Source organism: Mytilus trossulus, chromosome 8 (assembly GCF_036588685.1).
Source record: "Mytilus trossulus isolate FHL-02 chromosome 8, PNRI_Mtr1.1.1.hap1, whole genome shotgun sequence".
In the NCBI taxonomy this organism is placed as follows: domain Eukaryota; kingdom Metazoa; phylum Mollusca; class Bivalvia; order Mytilida; family Mytilidae; genus Mytilus; species Mytilus trossulus.
In genome coordinates, this window is record NC_086380.1 from 34,291,309 (window position 1) to 34,317,271 (window position 25,963).

The window sequence follows — 25,963 nt, forward strand, 5'->3', positions numbered from 1 at the left end:
TTACAGTATTCTAAGGTCTTTATTCGGTCTGTAGGTTTTGGTGATAGTTCTACCCTTGCACAGATTTTTTGTTGCTTAAAATCAATTGGCAAATATTTCATACATATTCAGGACAAGAACAAACTACCGATCCCTTTACCAAATTGTTTATGTGCTTCATGTCAAGTGGCAAATATTTCATACTTATTCAGGAAAAGTACACATTAACAATCCCTTACCAAAATCTATTGTTTAATAAACGTCAAGTGGCAAATATTTCATGCATATTCAGAACAAGAACAAATTAACAATCCCTTTACAAAATTGTTTATGTGCTTCACGTCAAGTGGCAAATATTTCATGCATATTCAGAACAAGAACAAATTAACAATCCCTTTACAAAATTGATTATGTGCTTCACGTCAAGTGGCAAATAGTTCATACATATTCAGGATAAGAACAAATCAACAATCTCTTTCCAAGATTGTTCATGTGCTTCACGTCAAGTGGCAAATATTTCATACATATTCAGGACATGAACAAAATTACAAACCCTATACAAGATCGATTTTTTGTTTCACGTCCAGTGAAAAATATTTCATGCATATGTTGAAAGAGAACAAATTTTAATCACTTTTTTTACTGTCAAGTAAGAAACATTTCATGCATATTCAGGACAAGTACAAATTTACAATCAAGTTACTTGATTTATTGTTTGCTAAATAACAAGTGGCTAATATTTCATGCATATTCAGGAAGTCCGAAGAGAACAAATTTTTATCCTTCTTTTTGATGTCAAGTGGCAAATATTTCAAGGATATTCAGGATACATACAAAATAACAATCACTTTACAAAAAGTAGAGTCTATCTGATAATGCAGGATGTGGAATCTTTCTTATATTCTGGCCCACTAAATATGCCAATTTGTGTGCATACTGACAAGGTGCTGGTACCCGTATTGTGCCCTGAAAATAAACAAAGTATGATTAGATTTTTCTGTAGTAAGCAAAATATAAATTACAAATACACACTGAACAACACATAAGTCATTTGTAAATATCCATTAAATAGAATATTTATCATGATTGGGAAATAAATAAAAATCCTTTTTTCCATTTATAGTTTGGCAGGTTGATATACTGTGAAAGTACTTTTATTCGTGGGGTACCAATTTTCGTGGTTTTCGTGGATGACTTTATCCATGAATTTAAGTGTTCAACGAAATAAAACAACCATTGTTCAAATCAAGACATGGAAAGATCCCCATCGGTAGGTTTGACTTCTGATATGATCTAGAGAATATATTGAATAACGCCAAAGTCAGAATACTTTAATAGCAGTCACAGAACTACGACCGCATGCTGAATTATACCCATTTAATCTGTAATAACCTTAACTGTACAACTTTTGATCATTTTTGGTCCCCCCCTTTTGAGGAAAAATTTTGGTTGCTTATATAGGGATTAACTGAAGCATGACAAGATCAGGCCCCCTCTTAGGCAGCCAGTGGGCCCCCAATTATGAAAATTTCTGGATCCGCCACTGAATGGTACATAGACTTTACCATTTTTTAATTTTCCTGAGAGTTTGGTATTTTTTTCTTTTTTTTTCTTGCATAAGTAACAAGTGCCAAGTAAAAAGTATTCAAAATATTTCACATGTTTCACATGTTTCAATAAATTTAAAATAACTTATATGAGGGGGGATAGGAGGGTCCTGATCCTGAAATCCCGGACTTAAAAAAACGAAATGCCGAGGTCCTGAATTAAAATAAAGTAAATCCTGACTTCCCAAAATCCGAAAAAAAAGATTCCCGGATCCTGAAAGGGTAAATCCTGAAATCCTGACCTTAAAAACACCCGATCTCGGAGTCCCGATAAAGGTCCTATACCCCCTCTTATATGTAAGACTCTGTTATCTGTTCTGGTGTAAATATTCCACTTACCGGCCAGTTGTAATACAGATGACATAACTTATAGGTAAGTCTTTGGAATCGGTCAGCAGTAAAGCTTGTGATAGTATTGTAGATAACATTGTAGTGTGTTGGTGAGACAGTCCCCTGACGTACTGACTGGGACACCAAGAAAAAGTCCATCCTGAAATAAAAGTAGTAATGTTTATAAGATTTATATATAGTAAATAAAGGTATAGTTGCAGAAAACAATAGGTATTTATTCTGAATTCAAAAAAACATTCACTGCCAAATTAAAAATAATAATATTAAATGGTAATTATGATGTATACTCATTGGTGGCCTTGGGCTGTTTTCTGTTCTTTTATCGGGTTGTTGTCTCTTGGACAAACCCCATTCTGAACTATGAGGTTTGCAAGGTTATGATTAATTATGCATAATCTATAGATTGAATTTTGCTTGCAAGATTTTCATTTGAAGTTAATGTTAATTTTACATGAATTTCAAATGAATTTCATATGATATCAAAAATCTGTTTTATTATTCAAAGTACAAAATCATCAGGTTTATTAAAGTTTAAAGGGTTCCTCACATTTTGAAAGGGAGGATTTGTTGTTTTATATGTGGTATGGGTGTCTTCTGCCATCTTGGATGGTAAAAAACAGAGAACCTAAGGTCAATATTTTCTATCAAGCTAGCAAAATTTGATGCAGGAACACAGATATTCAACTTGAATTTGAATTTAAAAGAACCAATTTATAAGAATATAACTTATAAATATTAATATTTTTACAAGTGTAGATTATTTTTGGTTGTTCTAAAATGTTTTTAATTTGGCATTTTAAAGGGAGGTAACTCTTAAAAGTGCATTTTCCAAAAAATGTACAGTGACCCTATCTCTCTTTTGATATTTTCTAAGCACTGTCTGAAAGCTATCTTTTCCTAATTCATTTGACAATTCTATCATTTTGTTTAGTTTCTAACCACAAAATGCTGTTTCTTCCTGTATACTCCTTACAAAATGTGTCATTTGGTCATAACCTGTAGCTTGAGAAAATGCACGGTGACCTATCATTTTTATTATATTTTTGAACACATATATCAATAGATACTGCGTTTTGAAAAGTGTGAACAAATTCTATCATTTTTATTTTAGACTCTCATACCACCTTAAGAACACTAGGAGACTTACCATTCACTTTTAGTGAGGGCGCTATCAACAACCGTCCCTGGTGTGGGATTGCTGTAATTCTGATGGTTCTTAGAGAAGAATCGTTGACTAATCCTCTTCTTTACTATAACTACTGCCATTTTTGGCCTGTAAAATAAACTTGATCATGAAAAAAGTCTTTCCTTCTTTTTTCTTTACAAATACTATGATAATTTTTTATAATATGATATGTAGGAACTTCTGTTTTGTCAATAAATAAAATACTTAAAATGTCAACCAATCAATTTTCCTGGTGGGTTGGAAACAAAACTATGGTTATTTTAGTTGGAATGAACTAAGAAGTGTAATACATAATGCTTAAAACTAGACAAACATATCACATATCGAAGTCCAAAGCAGAGGTGTCATTAAACTGAGAAGAATTTGTTCATTGGTTCAATTTATACTATAAACAGCTTTCTAATTTTTTCAAAGAAATAACAACAGATTTAAATTCGCAGTTATTTTAAATTGACTTATAAATCTTTAAAACAGCTAATTTAAAATTCCTAATAACTTAAAAACTTACGGAACATCTGGGTATAAATCTACGGTACAGCCCTGCATCTGTTTGACCTCATGTTCCATCACCATATCTAACTGTCCATCCCCCACGCCATCTCTGTATACAACAATATTACCAGGCAAATGACCATTTACTTGATGGTACTTCTTTAGTCCCTCTGTACAGATGAAAGGAAATTACCATGATTTAGTAGTTATTGAAACATACAATTTGTTCTTCAGAATTATATCTACTACATTAACTTTCCTAACATAGATATTGAAATTCTTTCCATCAGAAACAAAATGACATAAAGTGATCAGCTATAGGTCACTGTACAGCCATCAACAATTAGCAAAACCCATACTGCATTGTTGGCTACAAAAGGTCCAAAAAGACAAATGTAAAACAATTCGAACAAGATGTGCCTGCTATAACCAAATATTTAAAAAGATGAAATTTAAAAAAAAAAAAACAAACTTCCCTATTCTTATCTCAACCTTGTTACCCTTAGCATTTTCACTTAATTTTCTTTTAAACCTGCACATCATACTAAACTTTGCTCTACATTGATTTCTTTTATAAAGCAGAAGAATAGAGTCAGGAGTCTGTTTCACAAAAATACTTAAGACTTGAGATTGATTGTAAGTCATGAACAATTCAGTATACTTACGATCAATCTTAGTTGTAAGTTTTTTTAATAAAACCAGGTCTAATTCATAAGCAATGAAATTCATTTGAATGTTGATCTTAAAAAACTTATAACATACCTGCAAACTTTACATAAATGCCATCAATCAATTCCTGCCCACTTAGTTGGGGCGTCACAGTGGAAAAGTATCGAGTACATTCCTTGTTTAGACTACAGACAACACCAGCATAGGACTTGTTATTCTTCTTGTCGTGGAACACATCTATACCGACTATCATCAAACCAGTAGTCATACCCTGTGTAAAAAAAAGTTAAACACAAAGAATTTATATACATTCATCTTCTGGTTACTATGTAATGAATCTAAAACTGAAAACCTTCTCATAAATGTCAAGATAATGAACAAGATAACTTGATTGGCCAATAGTTCATGACAAAGTTATTTGTTTATCCTCTCAATATTTTGTTTAATTTTACACTATTTAAAAATTAATATGGGACAATTTGACAAGTCTGATCCTCAAGATTTTTCTGATTATCCTACCAGTCCAAGGTTTAGATAAGTGGAAGCCTTCATATATATTTTTAACCTACATACAATTTCCAAATCATTTTATCTAACAGCTTGAAGGACTGATAGCAGTCTTTTGTTTTTTTTTGTGTCATTGGGTTACTGTCTCTTTGTCTCCCTTAAAATGGTATCAAATATCCACCTAAACAAGAATGTGTCCTCAGTTCACGGATGCCCCACTCGCACTATCATTTTCTATATTCAGTGGACCGTGAAATTGGGGTAAAATCTCTGATTTGGCATTAAAATTAGAAAGATCATAGCATAGGGAACATGTGTACTAAGTTTGAAGTCGATTGGACTTCAACTTCATCAAAAACTACCTTGACCAAAAACTTTAACCTGAAGTGGGACAGACGAATGGATGGACGATAGGACGCACAGACCAGAAAACATAATGCCCCTCTACTATCGTAGGTGGGGCATAAAAAAACAGGCAGAAAACTTTGAAGTATAGATTTTTTTCTGTAAAAGTAGATTATCTAGCTTCCTTTAATAACTTACAGGCATACTTGCAACCCAGAGTTCTCCACCCAGCTTACAGTTCAGCTGGATAGCAATATTAGTAGACACAGACTGGAGATTTGGTTTCTTCAGTATAGTTCTGCTTAGAACTACCTGACTTGGCACTGCAAAATATAAAATTGATAAGCTATAATTTTCATTACATATGTATCTGATTTTATCATTATTTAGAATTCTCTATTAAATGATTGGTTTCACAAAAATAAAAATTTGAGTTTAAATTTTGATAGCATTACAAGTATGCTGTATTTACTGAAATTTTATTAAAATTAAGCTCATAGTTTTTTGTCCATCATTCAACAATCACAAAACTAAATACACACACATTTCTGGGTGCCATGAAAAGCCAAGAGTGCTGAAAGTGGCATAAGTGTCATAAGAAACCTCAAATTCAAAAAAAATCATGAGTATGTTTTTTATAACCAAATGGATAGTTTTTCATTATATAACTTATGTACATATACTTTTTTCCAAGGAAAATTCTTTAATTTGTCCATATTTAAAAGAAGTTTATTTATTTTTAATTGCTTGCTTCCAGGAAGCAATTCGCCGACATATTTCCTGTATGCATAGTGACCTGAGCCTAACCCTACTCGTAAAAATCCGGCTATTGCAACACGCATGGATCTATCATTAAAATAAAATATTATCTGATTGTACATGCTAAACACGTGCTCAATACTCATGCTTTTTGTTATTAATTTACTATAAGGTGACAATCGGTAAAATTTGGCTTTAAAACACGGCATTTAATGAGCAGCCATATTTGTTAAATCATAACAGACAGAAGAAAAAATTGACCATCATACGATATTTTTGTGTTAAAAATGATTAAATCATGCACAGAGTTCTAAGTTTATGATATATACATGCATTGGGTCAAGAATTGGATAAACATAATTTTTCACCACTCACTGGTTTCATATGACTTTAAACACAACAAAATAATCAAGCATTCAAAGACACTATTAAAGGAAAATTAATTAATGATAATCTACCTGGATGATCAACACAGCAGAATTTCTTTATAGCATTATAACAATCTTCTTTACTAGAAGGTAGAACACAGAGGACGAGCTGAGTGGTAGATTCTACTGTCTGCCTTAGACCCGTGATATAGGACAAGTTTCTATCGTCAGGTAATTCCACCCTGAAATAAAATAATTATCAAACTTTTCCATTACTGACTGTTATATGTGTTTCTGCTGTTGCTGATAAAGATTTTAAACAAATAGATGTAAAGTGTACTGTTGATTAAATAATTTTTGTAAATATCAATTTTTGTGAATGGTGGATCAGCCATACATTGTAATTTGTATATTTGTGGATTTCATTGTTTGGAAATGTCTGCAAACAAGCATATAGAATACTGTACATTGTTGAGCATTTCAATTTTTTATTTACCTTAACCCATGAAAATCAGTATCCAAGATTTTCATTATCATTATAACCTTGGATATGTTTACCATAAAAAAATTCAGACATACCAAGAGAGAATAATTAAGTATAAATCAGGATATCAGGATTCTTAATGAAGTTAAGGTGGTACCTAACACTACAGGGAGATAACTCTGTAAAATCAGCTAAACTTTTTAATTACGTTGTGTTGTTCAGGGAATATTAAGCTTCTGAATGACCAAAACTAGTGTCTGTCAAACTGCTATGTAACCAGTGTAATTTTTCTGATAAAATGGTTGGTTCAAATTTTTTGAAATTTTTATATTTTTGTAAAAGGGTCAAAGTTAATTCTTTGTCAAAATTTTGTGAAAATTAAACAAGCCAAATTATTTAAATGAAAGTGTTGGGTACCACCTTAAATTTGTCTTCTCTGGGACAAGAAACACAGGATCTCTGTGTTTCAAGTTAACACCCTAATTTGATGAGATTAAAAGAAGTTCTTCCCTTTTTCAACTGCTTATGTCTGGCTAAGTGTCTACTATTAAGGGGAAGCAATCATGTCAGGCAAGAACATAGAAAAGTAATTTTTTGATTTTCTAATTCCAAAGTGATTCCTAGCATCACACATTAATTAGGGTCTAGTATAGTAATAGTAAAAAGAAAATGAGTGCAGTGCAACGTGTCTAAAAGACACCTGAGTATTCCCAATCTTATTAAAATAAGTTCTCATCACTTGCTCCTCGATTTTTTATATGTCGCCGTATTAAAATAAGTTCTCATCACTTGCTCCTCGATTTTTTATATGTCGTCGTATTAAAATAAGTTCTCATCACTTGCTCCTCGATTTTTTATATGTGACACCGCGACATATAAAAAATGGAGGAGCAAGTGATGAGAACTTATTTTAATACACGGTGACATATAAAAAATCGAGGAGCAAGTGATGAGAACTTATTTTAATAAGATTGGAGTATTCTAACATCCTGTTTTAACCGACACATATTCATGATGCCAAAATCTGCCTATTCTTGCAGAAAAAACCTGAGTATTCTGACACCCTGCTTAATCCAACATATTTTCTGGTGACCCAGTGTGTCAGATTAGACAGGTTGCACTGTATGTACATAAAAATTTGGTTTTCAAAATTTGATTAATTCCTTTAGTACTTACACTATAGGTTGTGAGAAGTTAATTCCCATGGGAGGTCCAACACGTTTGAGAGCCTCAATGAAATCTACAACTGTCCCACGATTCTTTCTTGAGAATATAATGACCCAGTTTTTCAGACTGACTGCAGTTGTCAACAGATTACTTCTCATGTCTTTAGACCAGTCCGGTTTTGTTTGGTCATATCTCAACTATAAATGTAAATCAAAGCCTGAACAGCTGTAAAAGCAATTGCTGCCATGTTTATGTTTTGGGGACTTTTTTTTCATCCACATATATTTAAGAATTAAACATGACAGGAGTGTTGTCTAGTGAGAATTAAGAAGGTTTTAACTTTATATCAATTAAAGACTTTAGCAGAAAGTCATTTTTAATATGTTTTATATTTCACAAGGAGACAACACGTTTACCAGGCTAAAGTTGGGGTCAAATATACATGTGCTGAAACATATAACTCCAAGAGAAATTCTTATGGATTATCCCCTAGTAGTGTTTGTAACTGAGCAATAATTTCCTTTATTGATTTAATTTTCATAATTAATTTAAATTTAACACTTCAGTTAAAACATTTCAACTTTTCAGACGCAAATGTTGAAAAACGGGAAAGAAACAAAATATTTTACAAGACATAAACATGTAAAAAATAAATATATATTTCAGTTGGCTAAAAATAATTTCATAATGTTACTTTGTCATCATTTCTTAAAAACTTAGTCCCAAACATTATTGCTCAGTTGATATGTGTCAACCTCATGCGGTACGAGATAACTATAATTCTCGTGCAATCCCGAAAAGAGGGGCCATCACAGACAAACATGACATTAAATCGTCATTATACGAACAAGAACAAACAGCTCTAAATTGCTTTGATATTTATCCAATTTTCAGGAAACATTGTGAAAATGATCTTCAATATTTCGAAAACATGTGAAATAAAATTGCAAACACGGTGGACCGTCGAGGGTCAACAAACGTAGTAGACTCGTCCATTGGAAAGACGAGGATAATGGTTTCATCATTTGTCATGCATACCCAGTTTTGAATATGATATCCAAAAAGGATGTACTTTTTTTAATCTATGAAACTAGAAAATTCCAAATTGTAAATATCTTTTCATCTGGACTTGGCATCTATCACGTTTGGACGGGTCCATTTCATTAGTAAGGTGATCTATAAATCTTACGGAGTTATGACAAAAAAGGAAAACAAACTTATTGTTATGTGTTTTTAACAAGGTTCCTCTAAATTATTTGCGCAAACAAATCAACAAAATAGGTCAGTTAACTTTGTCTATTTTTAGATTACAGGTAATCATTTGACACTACGTATAACCTGATAACCTGTGTAGTGATTTTGATTTTACGATAAATTTATGAATGAACGACAATTTTATGAATGAATAAGAGCACCTGACCTCTTTCTTAAAAAAACACCAATTAAACATATAAAACCGTATATTTTAAAAGATAATTCAGTCAAATTTTCAATACTAATTCAACAACTGAAATGATTCCATATTTTGTTGAAACATCGTACGAACGGAAAACGGAATCGCAGGTATAAAAATGCATTTTTTTCACTCGGACGTCTATGTTTTTTTGATAGTCAAACGGTTGTCCCCCTAAATACAAAAATACATCTACAAGAACGTATGCTGAAACTTCTTAAATCCACTAACGTTTTTCAAAAGTTTCAAGCTATGTATTGCATTAGAAAACATACATAGGTGTTTAAGAATGACAGACCAGGAGCCTGTTTAACAAAATACTATGGCTTGATCTGGGCGGAGTCTCTGATCTGGGTCACAAAGATGGCCATACGCGACGGCATGAAAGCAATTGCTTTAAAAAAAGAATAGTTATTAAGCTAAATTTTAACAATACATTTTAAAAATATGTAATTTTTTTTTAAATATTAAGGCTTTTCTACCTCATGAATAGATTACCTTAGCTGCCAAACATTTAGAAATTTCTGGTCCTCAATGCTCTTCAACTTCGTACTTTGTTTGGTGTTTTTAACTTTTTTTTTATTGGAGCATCACTGGTTAGTCTTTTTTTAAATTTTAATCCTGGTATTTCTGATGAGTTTATTTAATGAATGGCTATTATTTATTTTGAATTTATTGAACAATAAAACTAATTTTTGACTCTTCACATTGAATAATCTGAGAAGCGGATTATGTAAAATATGAAGAGTCAAAAATTAGTTTTATGGTTCAATAAAATCAAATTAAATTATTGCCATTCATTATAAATAAATTTCTATTTAAAATAAGGCTCAAAGAACTTTTTATAATATTTATATTAACAATAACAACGTATACACATGTGAGCGTATGAATACACAACGTCAGAGTGGGTGTGTCGCCATCAAAATTGACAACATTGAAAATTAAACTAATAATTTTAACCGATCAGAAGACTGTAAAAACACCAAATTTATTTATTTACATATATCATTGTATTTCCAGGATACCTTGTAATTTATGATTTTCATGGATTATGAAAATTTAACTAAAACGTTGAAAAACTGGGTTATTATCCTTTTACTTCTTTCAAGCTAATTAATTATTAGAGACTGATTTATTATTCACAGACATATTTGAATCTAAGAAGAATATGATTGAGCTTAATACTAGCAATTATCTATAGAATTTATTTCTCAGTTTTAAAAAGCTCCATTAAGTATAAATAAAAGAGAAGATTTGGTATGATTGTCAATGAGACAACTCTCCAAAAGAGAACAAATGACACAGAAGGTTTTGGTTTGTCAGGAATAACTTTGGTGGCATTGCTAAATGCAACTGTCATTTATAATACCCTTCATTCACATGAGGTTAATTAAACACTGATGGCTCTCTAATTTACCTGTTTATCCTTTTGTTTGATAATTTCTGGATCCAGTAGTTTAGCTTGTATATTGAGTGCTTGAGTTGGTATTCTTAAATGCCAATCATTCATCATTTTTTGTACATCTTTATTCCTGTAATCATAAAAGGAGTGAGGTCATTATAATTTTATGTAAATAAGATCAAGCATTTTCAGGGTTTCTTGCTGAAAATGTATAGGGTTGGCATGTTTCACTTTTAAACTGTTTATTCGATTGAAGTTATTCATTTGTTTAACATACCTGCCAACTGTCACTTTTTGCGGGTGATTTCCCCCATGGAGGCTCCCAAATGGATATTTTAAAAGAGCAATTGTGTCCACAATTTTAACAAAATAATTAATTTTACAATGGATATAGGCTTGAAAAAGTATAAAGAAGCCAAAAAACAATATTAAAATATCTTCGAAGGCTCTCTTAAATGTTTTGTAGGACTATGAGAACCATCTTGCATGCAAAACCCCTATGGGCATTTTGAAAAGTTGGCAGGTATGGTATTAAAGAATTAAGCAACATTGATAAATGTGGTAACATGTTTAAATTTTGTGACATATTTTTATCAAAGTCAGAGGCTAAAGGAAATTAAATGCTGTTAACAGCTTAGTGTTTAGAAACATGTAAAATTAAGATTAATAGGAAGGGAAACCATAAATACTACTTTTTTTATATAAAATATGTAACGCAAATCCCTCATTCAAAGTTGATGTCCAACATTTTTATAAAATTATCTCAAAACAACAAGCATAGAAAAGGGAAATATTTGATACAGATTTCACCGTAAAAGCTAAAACTTACGTTTGAATCTGTTGTACAAATTCAGTAAGGGAGACAACTCTCTGCTGAGGTGCAACCCTTGTTAATGTCTGAATACTAGTTTTAGCTGTTCTATCATTATTTATTTCGTCTGTCATCCCAGTGACATAACAAAGCTGTGGAAGCAAGATGATTAGACCAGTCCTTCCTACTCGTTTATCTTTTTCTTTTGGACGACTAATTAACATTGGCTGCGTCTCATCTAGATCAGTTATGTTATATTGTTTCCTATAATAGTCTGCATAGGATATTTTCTCCCCATTCCTGAGTTCGAATGTATCTAATGGTGTTTTATCTGAGTCTATGTCATCAATGAGGTAGGTCTTGTTGTTGTACCTGTCAAAATGTTAGAAAATTAAAATTTAATACAGTCTTCATGTACAAAAAGGGAAGTTTTAAAAATCTTTAAAAAATAAATTGCGTAAAAGTTTGATCTTTAATGTTTAAGTCAGATAGTTATAATCCCCAATGATAAATCATTGCTTTATCACCATATTTTGAAAATGGCTGTTTAAATGTCTTTTGGGAAGATTTAAAACTAAATGTAACCTTTTGGGAAGCAAAAATATAATGGCAAAAAATGGAATTGTTTGAAATTTTTACATAGATCATTGTAGATTTTGCATTGGTTTCCACTTGAGTATATGCAACTTATAAAATTTGTCATACATGTTGGGATGCTGTACAACTTATGTCCACACAAATTCCTCTGTTTATAAAGCAATATATTTTTTAATTTTTTTTTTCCAATTAACTGGTACCAAGTTTTGTCACATCTATATTCTATTCATGCAAGCGGGTAACAAGTTTAGTTTCTGAAATTATCTAATTACCTGGTGAGAACAATTGTACCAATAAATTGTTTTCTACATTTATTCCAGAACTTATTATTTCCAAGTTAAGTGGTACCCTGTCAAAAAACAGTTTGCCACATCTATACTATTCATGCAAGCACATGTTTCGTTGATGCAATTATTACAAATTTCTGTAATTACCTGGTGAGAACAATTGTACCAATGAACTGTTTTCTACATCTATCCCAGAACTTATTATCTCCATCATGCTGGTCCTTATAAAGGTGATAGAGGTTAGTCATCTGGGTCAATATACTGTCAGTCTGTAGAAGTTTGTGGGCCACGTCTATCAGCAGAAGGTTACCAGCTTCAAACTTCTGAATGGCTGCCAAAAATCCTGGTATGATATCCATACTGTAATAAATATTTTGTCATACATCAATGTGTTATACAAATTCTTAAATCCTGAGTTTTGAAACATATTTATTTTAGAATGACACTTTTGTTTGTCCCTTTGCCAAATAGCTTACCTAACATTTTCAGATATGTTTGATTCATAATTTTTTTATTCAATATTTTTCTAAATTTCTAAATTGGTCCTTACGGTTGCAGTTTAACAATTCTTAGCTTTCAATTGTTTAGCTTTGAGCTCTTATGATGAAGTTGAACTAAAAAAAATGCTTTTGACCTGAGGCTTCTATGCTTTATAGTAGTCTCAGTTCTGACACACCAAATTTAGATTATGTTATTTTCATCAATTGCCACATACTTCTTTATAAAACATTAAACTTTTTTTTTGCTGTTCATAAATTAATATCACCTGATTTTACCGGACTGAGGAGATTTGAAAAGAGACAATAACTGTCCCTTTCAAAAAGTTGTTTTATCTTTTAGCTGAGTTGATTTTATATATAGCACAACTATATCGTAGTCTCATGACTTGACTGCCTACAAATTTATTTTTCTGATGCCACTACTGTGTTTAGTAGTTATCATAATTGATGAAAGGGGTAGTTTTATTTAGAAAATACTAAAATAAAAGCAACGGTTATTTCATCCACATTGGCAGATCCAGGGGGGGGTTCCGGCGTTGGACCCCCCCTTTTTTTTGGCCGATCAATGCATTTGAATGGGGACATGTAGTTGGAACCCCCCGTTTTAAAATGGCTGGATCCGCCCCTGATATGTATAACTGACTCCTAAATTCACGAGTTTTTATATTTGATTGATAATATTTATTTTCAGAACCCAAAAGTTACCCTCCTTGTAACTTATCTTTGCTCAATATACTGACTTAAAATTTATACTAAGTATTTGTATATAACTTACCGATAGGCTGTATTTGTTTTTCTCAAGTTCTGATTATAGTAGTTTCTTCCTATCTGTTCTCCTCCCAGCATTCTTTGTGCTCTAAAAAATAAATCAATACTTTACATTTAAGGGCATACAATTCAGTTTTGATCACATATTGAAATTTTGCTGACAATTCACATTTATTGTTTTGCCTGATTAAATCAAATATGTAATAGAAAATATACCTTCATGTGCTACTTTTTGAGTAAAAAGAGGTCCAAATTTTAAATATTTGCTCAAAATTCAGATTTGTGGACGTATTTTTCCTGTCGACAGAAGTGCATAACTTTTTTGTTTTAAAAGATAAACACAAGCTGTTTTCCGTTAAATTATTTGAAAATTCTGTTTTATAAAAATGTCCTATAAATTTGTGCAATATTTATTTTCAAATAACTCATATTTATCAAATGTTCATGAATGTAGAAAAAAATTGTAATTTTTTGCTGTATATTTATCAAAATTAAACAAATTGCACTATTTACGTTTTCATGAAAATCGGCACTTATAATCTTCTTACATAATCAAACCAAATAGCATTTTAAAAAGAGGGCTAGGTCCATGAATTGGAAAAACTGAATCTTTTCCCGATAAATCAGTTTGACGTAGCGAAAATAACAATTTACCAGGAAGCAGTTACATTATATACTAGGCTTTTAACAATTCTAAAATTACTAAGGTGCTTGTGAACACTATGGCAGTACTTTTTAAACCACTTTCATTTTGCAGTTTGAAGTAATTCAACATTTCAGCAGTGCTCTAAAATAGTGAGCTCCCTTTTGACCAAAATTATTTCTGGTATTAGATCATGCATTTTGTGATTTTTAATACGTGTAACAATAGTTTTCACGAAAAGTGTAGTAATAAACATACGGGGACACATCATCTTGTAAATATATATAAATTGCTTTACATTGACATAACAAAGATATAATTTTTAGCTAGACCTTTTTAAGATGATATTGAAGATATGAATGGATTCTGCACTGACGGGTGGAATCTCATTGGTCATTGTAATTGTAATTCTGATTCTAGTTCCGTCAGACCTCATCTCACTATAAACTTCTGTAACCTGTAAAAGATTAATTATTATATTGCAAATACTTCTGGGGGTATTTAGTATTTATTGTGGTATGTTTTTTACACATTGAAAAGAAATCATGTTTGACACATTCCCCATGTCCATTCATCATTTTTTTAATATGATACAATGTCACTAAGCTGTCTACAAAAGATACATGAACTATTGCATCTTTACTTGCTGAGGATTTATCTTACTTTACGTACATGTAGCATTAAATTATTCTAATTGCATCCTATTTACCACAAGAGGCTGTCGGAGTGACAGCAAACCATATTTTTATTAATATTCATTTGTGTCCTGGCATTTTTAAAGATCACAAAAACCACAACTTCTGAACGGTGAATGGCCAGTCTGCCCTACATTCCCAAATCAATAACCCAAATATAAGTAAAAAATCTTGTTAAAAATGTCACTGTCAGAAATATCAATGTATAATATCTGTTAAGAAATTGCTTGTTCATAGACAGCCTGTCAAACCATACATATTCAATTATCTTTGCCCTCAGGTCATTGTAATCACTGACCATATCAAATAATCAAACATCATACCATATACAAGTATTAAATCAGCATAAAAATTGTTTAAATAAATGTCTTTTGGCCATTTGAATGTGTATTTAGTATTGTAAATGTTGGTAAATGGACACAAATGCAAGATTTATTGATGCGGATTTAGACCTTTTGGATTATAGCTCTTCATCTTTTAAATAAGCATTGGATTTCAAATATTTCGGCCACCAGCATCACTGAAGAGACATGTATTGTCGAAATGCACATCTGGTTCATGAAAATTGGTACCGTTAATGTCATTTAGAAAAATTTAATACAAATATGACTTTCAAAATACAAAAGAAATGTTTACACACCTTTCCTCATGTTCACAACGTTATTATGTCAATAAAAAAGCATTGCCAAAATATTACAAATTTACAGTGACATTGAGCAAAATGGTAATAATAGATCAGAGAGTGTTCAAGGTGGTACAATGTACATAACAATACGGGCAGATTACTCAAAATTAGCCAAACAATTTCCTATATCACTTTACGATCTGTTGTAAAGAAATAACTATGGTCCTCAACCCTCAAAATTAGTGTTTGTCAAACTGCCATATACCCAATGATTTTTTTTTAAATTAAGTGTCCGGCTCAAGGTTTTTTTTATATTTATTTCAAAGGGTCAAAATAAATATTTTGTAATCTTTTTTTGAAAATTAAACAAGCTAAATCAATTTTAGTCCAAGCTTGGGTTTTAGTACCACCTTAAACATTTTAATGAACAGAAATTATTTGATCTATGACAAATTACTTCTTGTGGCAGTCTCCTTGGTATAATCAGTTTCATTCCATCAAATGCTCTTGTTTCCCCTAACAAGTCCTTGTGGTCCGCTATCATGGCACATCGGACCTTCTTGCTGTCCACTTGAGGATTGAAATCCACATGATATTGATACAGGATCCACTCAGTCAAAGTACACTCCACAGGAAAAGCATTGGCTATGACATGAATGTTTGTCGATCCTAGACCTACAGCTATAATAAAAGATAAGGTAATGTCAGAGGTATAATTGATAATAAGACAATTATTTTGGATTCATTTATTTTTTGTTTGTATCAATTTTCATGGTGAAGGAAAACTTGCATGTAATTGTTTGTGGTCATTTAATTTTCTGGTTTTGCAGAAATCTTCATACAAGCCATTAGAAAATTAATCATTCTTGAATACATTTTGTAATTAATTTTATGGTTCACCTATACTAACGAAATCCACAAAAATTGTTTGTATTAAATGAGATTGGTTACTCTAATGTTAACAAAGTTTCAGTTCACCAAACTATGTTAGGCATAAACTGACTTCATAGACATACCTTTTCTAAAAAAAAACTCTTTTTTTACAAGTTAAATAATAGAAAAACATTTTTAAGAGACTTCAATGTTTTCTACTAAAATGTTAATGAGACTAACCTTTCCTCACAACAGATGTTTGCCTATTCTCCTGCTGAATATTTCCCTGAAAATTAGATTCTCTTGGTCTGTTCCCCTGTTCCTGGTACCCACTCTGGGCACCTTTGTTACCCTGAAAGAATTTGGCTCTGGTTCCTTGCTGTTGGTATATTTCTGGATTGGTTCTACCACCAGCCATAAGCTGTTCCTTTGGCCTTGCTCCAGCTTCACTGAAACCATCACCATGTTCAATAGGACGATTATCATCACTACTGAACAAGTTTGGTTTCACATCATCATTTCCTCTCCTTGGCTGGTTTGACGTATTGTCAATTCTCATCTGCTGAAGTTGTGATGCAGCATGCTCTATATTTGGCATTCTGGCAGGCTGTGATTCATTTCTATAAGCACCTCTACCTCTACCTCTTGGTGTGATCAGTTGATTTTCACCAAACTTGAAAGGAAAATTTAATTCAATAATACTCATTGTTTAATACGTGTATATACAATCTTGTTAGAGATGCCAGTTTAACGTTTTTTGGCAGATATTACAGATGAATACTTGAATATATCTATTTAAATTAAGACTGTAAACAATATAGACATATAAAACCAATAAGATATGTTTCCTGATATCCAGCTGCTAGAGTACAGCAGCTGTAATAAAAAGTTTTAATAGGTAAATGATGATCAACAGCATGACATAGTATGGTGTATTGCTAGGTCATAAAAGTTTACTCAGTACTCAAGTGTTCCAAAATGTGAGCTAGAAACATCAAATGTAGTCTTTTGAATGGCAGAATTCAAGTTGAAGTATGGTAATTGCAACAAAAGAAATGTATGACCGCAAGGCCAGGGGTTAAAGTCATAAAACTTTGCTCAGTGCTCGGAGCATAAAAAACATGCTAGAAACACAAAATCCAGTATTTTGATTGGTTGATTCTTGAGTTTGAGTACAAAAATCGTGCTCGAAATTTTTATGACCGTAAGGCCTGGTCTCCACATTTGATTAAAATACTTTAGTTCTTACTGTTGGTTGGCTATCACCTGGTCTCCTGGCTGGTTCATCTGGTTCATCATTTCGTGCTCTACCCCTGCTCCTTCCTCTTGCTCGACCACTCATACTGTTCAGTCTTTTATGTTGTATAATTGTAAATATAAAGCTGTATACAAATCAGCCTGGACTTTCTTTTCTTAGTTTATTGCTTCCTGTTCTCTAAACAATAAACTTTGTTTTGTTTTTTTCAAATCTGTAACTTTCTTAGCTTTGAATACCCTTAGGTTTCAATCTATTCTGTAAAATGCTTGAAGCTATAATCAATCTTTATGTACTTCTGAACTGTCAAAAATCTTCAGTATTCTTATTTTTTTATATTAATTGTTTTTTTCAATAAAGAAGTTTTCTATGGAATATTTAACACATATGTATTGGTCACCTCAATTAAAGAGGTTTATCGAAGCCTGACCGTCTCCAAAATTCTGAGTACCTTCTAACCTTTAAGTGTCTAACACTTTAGCATAATGTTTCTTGCCCAAAGTTTGTGTTCAAAAGGGCTCTTCTAATAGACATGTAAAAATTTAAATTCATTTATAATTCCTTGTCTCAAAAACCAACAGCTGAATCAAAGACAATCTGTTCTTAGTTCTAAGTTCTGCTTGAATGATTTCACTCTTATAATTTGATTCTAGGTCTACATTCAAACTCAAGAAACTAGCAAAAGTGAAATAATAATGATAAATGATAATTCGTCGAAGCCAAACTTTCTCAAAGATCTGATTTTATCAAATCCTGATTATTTCATACTTAAAGGTGTCTTTTTTCTCCGTAGGAATCTCATATGTGTATTCCTCCTTCCATTAATCACACACACAGTGTATTGTTTGCCTTTTGTTTTTAAGAGAATGTTGTATTGCTCATCACATTAAACACTTTTTGAGTGATTCTGAGTTAAATCGAAGCCTAAGTTGTCTCCAAGATGAGTTACCTCAATTTCAAAGTATTTCAACTGTATTTGAATTTTTTTAACACATAATAATCACATATAACTTTTCGTGTGACTCTGAGTTAAATCAAAGCCTAACTTGTCCCTATACCCAATCTCCCTCGTCTCCAAGTTGTTGTTTTCTCAATTTCAAAGTTTTTTCAGCTGTCTTTGAATTTTATACCTGATGTTTTTGAGTGATTCTGAGTTAAATCGAAGCCTGACTTGTCTCCAAGTTAGTTTTATCAATTTCAAAGTATTTCAACTGTCTTTGAATTTTTTACCACATCAAATACAACTTTTTAAGTGATTCTGAGTTAAATCGAAGCCTAACTTGTCACAAAGTTGTCATTTTCTCATAACTCACTCATCTCCAAGATGTTGTTTTCTCAATTTCAAAGTATTTCAAAGTTCTGTATTTTAATTTTTCAACACACTATAATCACATACAACTTTTTGAGTGATTCTGAGTTAAATGGAAGCCTAACATGTCACAAATATGTCCTTTCCTCCAAAATCACTCTTCTCCAAGATGTTGTTTTCTCAATTTCAAGGTATTTTAATGGTCTTTGATTTTTTTTCCCTATATCACCTTTTAAGTGATTCCGAGTTAAATCGAAGCCTAACTTGTCACAAAGTTGCTATTTTCTCAACTGCACAGTATTTCAACTGTCTTTGAATCTAATAACAAATTCTTCATTCCTTGGTTACACCTTTACCTGCAACATAAACATTGTTTAAATAAACTGCTTTATAAAATTGATATGAAATATGAGGTCAAATATTAATAAAAATCTGCTGAAGGGCAAATATACAGGTTACATGTACATGTATATGTACCAATTCACATTACATTATTTAACCCACAGTATACATGGTATAATGATTCTTTTTTTGATTTTTTTATTGATTTATAGTTTTATCATTAGTTGAACTGACAAACTGTCATGACTGTTGTTTTGGGGAAATGTAGTTCTTTACCTATTAAAGAAACATAATCATATAATTTATTGAATCAGATTAAAAATATCTTTACCAGGACCTACAATGGACAATTTCTCCTGGGAATTCATGTATTTGAAACCATTTCTTTTAATCTGTGAGCTTAGTTCTTTTTTTATTTTGATATTACCTCTTTTTCTCCTATTAGTTGAACCAAAAAAAGTACCTTTTAAACAAAAATGCATGCTTATTTTGAAGTCAGATTGTGAGGATAAATAAGCGGTGACACCCCCCCCCCCCCCCCCCCCCCCCCCCACCCCCTGAGTGCCTTGCAATAAGCAAGTTCTGTTTTCCCTCAGACGTAGCCCTGATTTTTCACAATCAAAGTTTCTTATTTATTTGTCTTTTGTGCATTGTCATGATTGTGTTATGAACTTGATCATGAGTTTAGAAAAAAAACAGCAGCCACAGACTTAACTATGTGAATTCCATTTTTGCTTTTAATAGTCAGAGTAAAGTTTGTTCACTTCATGAACAGTTCTGCAGGTATTAATTAACCCTTATCTTATAGAAATAGATAAAATCACTAAAGTAAAAAATATTGTCAAATTTTTAGTCCTATATAGCAATTTTGTTGAGGCAAAAATTCAGTTAGAGAATGGATTGTCACTTTCTTCTAACTTAAAACAAAAGAGCTGTGCCTTCTTGAAATTGAGGAATAAAACATAGAAGCAATGGTACCATGAATTGGTGGTATTACTATACTTCCTTAAGCAACATGAAACCAGATGGCAGGGAGCAGCTTTATACGACCGCAGAGGTTGAACCCTGAACGGTTGGGGCAAGTATGGACACAACATTCAAGCTGAATCCAGCTATAAATTTGGATTGTGATTAAATAGTTGACGCAGCATAGGTTTCTGACACAGAATGAATGTGTTCTAATGAACTTAAAATTTTTGTTTTCTCTGAGAGCAATTCACTATGCTGTTGAATATTAAACCTCTCAAAAAAATGTTTGAAGAAACTTTCTTTTTATTTTTGAAATTTCAAATGAGAAAAATTGAACCACCCCACCCAATAGTTTTCACATCCCACTTTCCCTTATTCCAAAACAGATCTTATTTAAAATTTCTAATGGAGGTTGCAACAATAACCACTCATTTAAATACATCATAAAATATTAAGATGTAAAAAACTGCTTGTTATCACTGAATGGTAAAGATTGTTTTAATTTATAAGTTGGTAGTAAAAAGTGAATATACATTGTATATTGTATATAAAAAAGATTTAAGTTGATTCTGGACAAAGATAGATAACTCCAATTAAAAAAATTCTTGCTATTTCACAATATTGTGCAATTAGATATTTCTTGCTTACTATTCTGGACAAAGAAAGATAACTCTAATTAAAAAAAAATTGCTGCTATTACACAATATTGTGCAATTAGATATTTCTTGCTATTGCGCAATACTGTGCAATTGAAAAGACTTGCTTTTGCACAATACTGTGTTTAATTTTGGACCCTTTGGACCTTTATGTAGACCAATTGGAGAACGGGACCAAAAATTAAGAATCTACATACACAATTAGATTCAGCGTATCAAAGAACCCCAATTATTCAATTCTTGATGAAATCAAACAAAGTTTAATTTGGACCCTTTGGGCCCCTTATTCCTAAACTGTTGGGACCAAAATTCCCAAAATCAATACCAACCTTCCTTTTGTGGTCATAAACCTTGTGTTTAAATTTCATTGATTTCTATTTAATTAAACTAAAGTTATGGTGCGAAAACCGAGAATAATGCTTATTTGGGTCCTTTTTTGGCCCCTAGTTCCTAAACTGTTGGAACCAAAACTCGCAAAATCAATCCCCACCTTTCTTTTGTGCTCATTAACCATATGTCAAAATTTCATAGATTTCTATTAACTTAAACTAAAGCTAGTTATAGTGCGAAAACCAAGAAAATGCTTAATTGGGCCCTTTTTGGCCCCTAATTCCTAAAATGTTGGGACCAAAACTCCCAAAATCAATCCTAACCTTCCTTTTGTGGTCATAAACCTTTTGTTAAAATTTCATATATTTCTATTCACTTTTACTAAAGTTAGAGTGCGAAAACTAAAAGTATTCGGACGATGATGACGACGACGACAAAGTGATAGCAATATACGACGAAAATTTTTTCAAATTTTGCGGTCGTATAAAAAGTAGGTAAAAAATGATTGCTAGTACATTTACTTGTGTGAAGTTTCAAATTCCATTAACTACGGTACCATGTAACTGTGCACAAAATCATCATCAGACAAGAACAAAATTCGATCTGTATAAACTCTTGTCATGATAAAACGTTATACCAAATATTGAATAAATTTCTTTAAAGCAGAAAAAAGAAAAGTCCAGAAAACTGATTAGACAGACAGATGGACTGAGTGAAAACCTAAAATATATAACTCTGTTGGTAGGAGACTCAAAAATAATTATAACTCTTGAAATTCATACAATAGGATTTTACAGATGAATTTAATTTAAAAAAAAAAAAAGTTCCTACCCTACATTCCTTGGGGGGTTTACTCCCCATATTTTTAGTGGTACGAGAGTGCCGCAAAACAGGGTCGCTTTTTCATGCCCTGCTAGTTAGGTCAGGACCCTAAAGGATAGTCAGTCACACCTTCCCACGGGAAAATCTATCTGTGTTGTGCGGATAGTATGTACCGGTATATATTAGCCCTATAATATTTCACAGAACCTTGTGAAAAATAGTCCCATTAACTAGTATGTAAGTTACTCGCAATCAGTATATACCTGACTTTAATTTTAAAATGTTTTAGAAAGGTAGAACAAATTTGCATAATTTATCAAAGGGAGGTAATCATGAGCAATTTATATTTTAAAGATATTAATATAACATTGTATAATATATTCCTGAATCTATTTCATAGTGAAATTTTTGCTTGAATCTTATTTTTTATATATTCATTTATATAACTAGATGACTTACAACATGAATTTTAAATAAGACAGATAACATTTCACAGGTAAATACTATCCAGCTGTTAAAATTGCTTTTGTTCCAATATATTGTTAATAATTTATGCTATAATTTATCTGATTTCCATAAAATCAACAACTGCATCTTTGTCCCCAGACAAAACTATTTATATAGTTAAAAGTATCATCATTATAAAATTCTTCCATTACTGTTAACAGTAGTAATGCAACTATATTTCTACCTTTAGGTTTTAATCTATATTTGTACTGAGATCTGAAAACAACTCACTTTTACATGTATTTCACTTACCGTATTTAATCATGATATTATTTCACAATTATGATCTTTGAAATTATTTCTGGTTTTCTTTCTTATGTTTAATGATAATTTTCTTTTTTATGTTTAATGATAATTTTCTTTTTAAAAGATTGATATTTACTTGAATTTTCTCAGGAAATTTTTTCAATGATAATTTGTGAAATAATTCACATTATAATACATTTTTTTTTACAAAATAGGTTTATTTCAAATACACTATTATTATTTCATAGTGTTTGTAAAGGAGAAGTTTTTTCTAATAACTATTCAATAAGTTAACTTCCCAGATAAAATTTCACGGCAAAGGAAAAAATATCCCAGGGAAATGTTTTTCTCCCGATAAAAGAATAACAACAACAACTGTGACATTTTTTCCTCCGGATCAAATTTCACCCGGATATAATTTTGCTTTAAAGTATAAGATAAAAAATATATATATATATCTATTATTCAAAGCAAGGAATAAACATCATAAACACGTAATAACCCAGCAGAAAGGTCAAATCAATTATCAGGATGTTCAAACTTTTATAAATTTTATATGTATAGATAGAACCTGTACTCCTGTGGTGGGCCTCGTTCATTCTATAGAAACGTATAAATTTTACATGATTATATAATCGTATTTGTGTATAAAATTATTTATAGCTGACCTAATCTTACAAAAAGTTTATTTTATTGGGAAGTGTATTAATACGGGACATATAATAATTATTAAATATTATACAATTGATCATTTTATTAAATATTATACAATTGATCATTTTTTTTAAAGGAAAATTGACCTCCTTATAGGGCAGATGACATCTCACGAGAGGTCAAATCATGGTCAATCATTAAATGTCCCATTTATGTTAAGGTAACTTTATATATGCAATGTATACACTGACTATCACTTATGAATCAAAAGTGGAATAAGATCGACTTCAGAAGTTTTATGTAAAAAAAAATTGCTGTAAGCTTTTTTCTTACCTCACATAGGGTCCCAATGGGTTTCTGGCAAGTTTCCCACAGAACCAAAAGAGCAGCTGTGCTTAATATTCAAGTTAGCCTGTCCTGCGAAATGTCCATCTGTCACGTGATAAGACAGGCTTCGCCTAAGTACACGAATAACGGGGCATACCACAGGTTCTTAATTGTTTATATAAAAACAAAATTTGTATACCAACAAATGGAAGGTTTTAACGACCTTGACTGGCTATACAGCCCTTGCACGGTCGGCTAAATTCATCTGTATACCGTAATACATGGGGGAAGATCGGGAAGGGGTAACTTCGATTTTTTTTTGGTAGGGGTGTGCCATTTTTGCCTCAAAAACCATACCCATTTTAATATATCATTCACTGAAATTCAGTACCTATTGTTATATAACTATTTAAGAAAGAATGACCTATATTTATATATTTCTGGGGTTCATTTGGGAACTTATTTGAAAGGTGAACTTTCAAATGAATTGATTTAATATAATAATTGACCATTTATAATGTAAGATATCGTCGTTGGGCTTCTAATTTTTTTTGTATATGACTTTTTTGGCTAGAAAAACCTTTTAACACCAATGGTCTGGGCGGGAGCTAGAAATCTAGATCTTTGGTATAACAAAATAGCATACAGTTATGTCAAAATGTGTGAAATGATCTGAAATAAGACATATATATTTCAAAACTGCCAATGTGAGTTGTTTGTAAAGTTTGCTTCCAAAATGTTGTATGAAAACTTGAAAATCGTTGTAGAATGGCTTTTGGAAAAAATAATTGTACATTTCTTTATTTCTGTGAAAATAATTTAAGTTCTTGGATAATTCAGAAATGTCAAAAATTTTATTTCACTGCTATTTACAAAAATGTTCACATTCGACATTTTGAGAGCATGCATTTTGCCAAAATTTTCAAAGCCTGTTTGTGAGATATTTTTTTCTTGAAAAATTTGTAATTTACAACTATTAGAAATCCAGCGACGATATGTAGATCATACCCCAAATCAATATACAGTTACCAAACGTAAATGTATTTTAATCAGTAAAGGATGTCATTAAAAAGGAGGGTAATTTTTATATAAAATCTCGCAAAATTATTACCCATATTTTTGGCACATCCCCGTATACCCAATAATAGTAAGTTATCGTGGCAAAGGGCCTGCCGGGTTTTAGGGAAGGTACTTCCTATATTTTTAGTGGTACGAGTGTGCCGCAAAACCACGGGGGTCAACTTCCTATTATTAATATTGGGTATACGGGGATGTGCCAAAAATATGGGTCATAATTTTGCGAGATTTTATATAAAAATGCCCCTTCTTTTTAACGACATCCTATATTAAATGCATTTACGTTTGATAACTGTATATTGATTTGGGGAATGATCTACATATCATATATAAATATGCTATATTGAGAATGTCAATTCATATATTGTAATAGAAAAATGTAGTTTATTTTATTTCATATGGTTTATTAGTTAATGTATGTGGGTTCTACTTTGTAAACTACTTTACATAAAATTATTGTTTAAATGTTCTATACATTTTTCAAGCGTTTGATACTTCAAATATGTCAAATAAGCATTTTTATAAACTATTGAATTTGTCTGGACAATGAGACTGCAGCAGTTACCAAATTATATATATGTCTAGTAAAGTTATAAAGAGCATCTTAAAAGTTCGGACAACGGTCAAGCGACGTCAGCAACTTTATTTGTGTCAATGATTATACATTTTGTCGACAACTCATAAATCATACATTCTTTTGTTTGTTACAGTCAGTTAAGGGTTGTTAGGACATTCAGAACTTAGTATATAAACTTATCAAGCCGCTATGAAATCAATAGCGAGTTTCTTGATATTCTAGGTGAGTCTCTTGTTTTTGAAAATAATTTAAATTTAAAACTATTTTTCTTTTAATTTTATTTTGGAAAAAATAAATAAAGTTTCTAAGTAACTAATATTT

At 31.4% G+C, this 25,963-nt stretch overlaps 1 protein-coding gene across 1 annotated transcript; it reads right to left on the reverse strand.

Moving 5' to 3' along the window:
- LOC134680869 (piwi-like protein 1) lies at window positions 1-24,231 on the reverse strand. The gene is made up of 17 exons (XM_063540140.1): window positions 23,995-24,231; window positions 17,821-19,491; window positions 16,812-17,244; window positions 16,156-16,379; window positions 14,711-14,835; window positions 13,743-13,823; window positions 12,615-12,827; window positions 11,602-11,955; window positions 10,788-10,902; window positions 7,924-8,111; window positions 6,354-6,505; window positions 5,335-5,459; window positions 4,378-4,555; window positions 3,632-3,785; window positions 3,085-3,210; window positions 1,926-2,076; window positions 1-945 (listed from the first exon to the last, which is right to left on the reverse strand). The coding sequence occupies exons 2-17, from the start codon at window positions 17,911-17,913 to the stop codon at window positions 829-831; spliced, it is 2,829 nt and encodes a 942-aa protein (XP_063396210.1). The 5' UTR covers window positions 17,914-19,491; window positions 23,995-24,231; the 3' UTR covers window positions 1-828.
- Window positions 24,232-25,963: the final 1,732 nt, after the last annotated feature.

Coding starts and splice junctions, on each gene's coding strand:
- LOC134680869 (XM_063540140.1), bottom strand. CDS start 17,913: ATGAGTGGTCGAGCAAGAGGAAGGAGCAGGGGTAGAGCACGAAATGAT. Junction 6,506..7,923: donor AACTTCTCACAACCTATAGT/GTAAGTACTAAA, acceptor ATTTTATTTCAG/GGTGGAATTACCTGACGATA. Junction 3,786..4,377: donor CATTTATGTAAAGTTTGCAG/GTATGTTATAAG, acceptor TCATCTGTACAG/AGGGACTAAAGAAGTACCAT.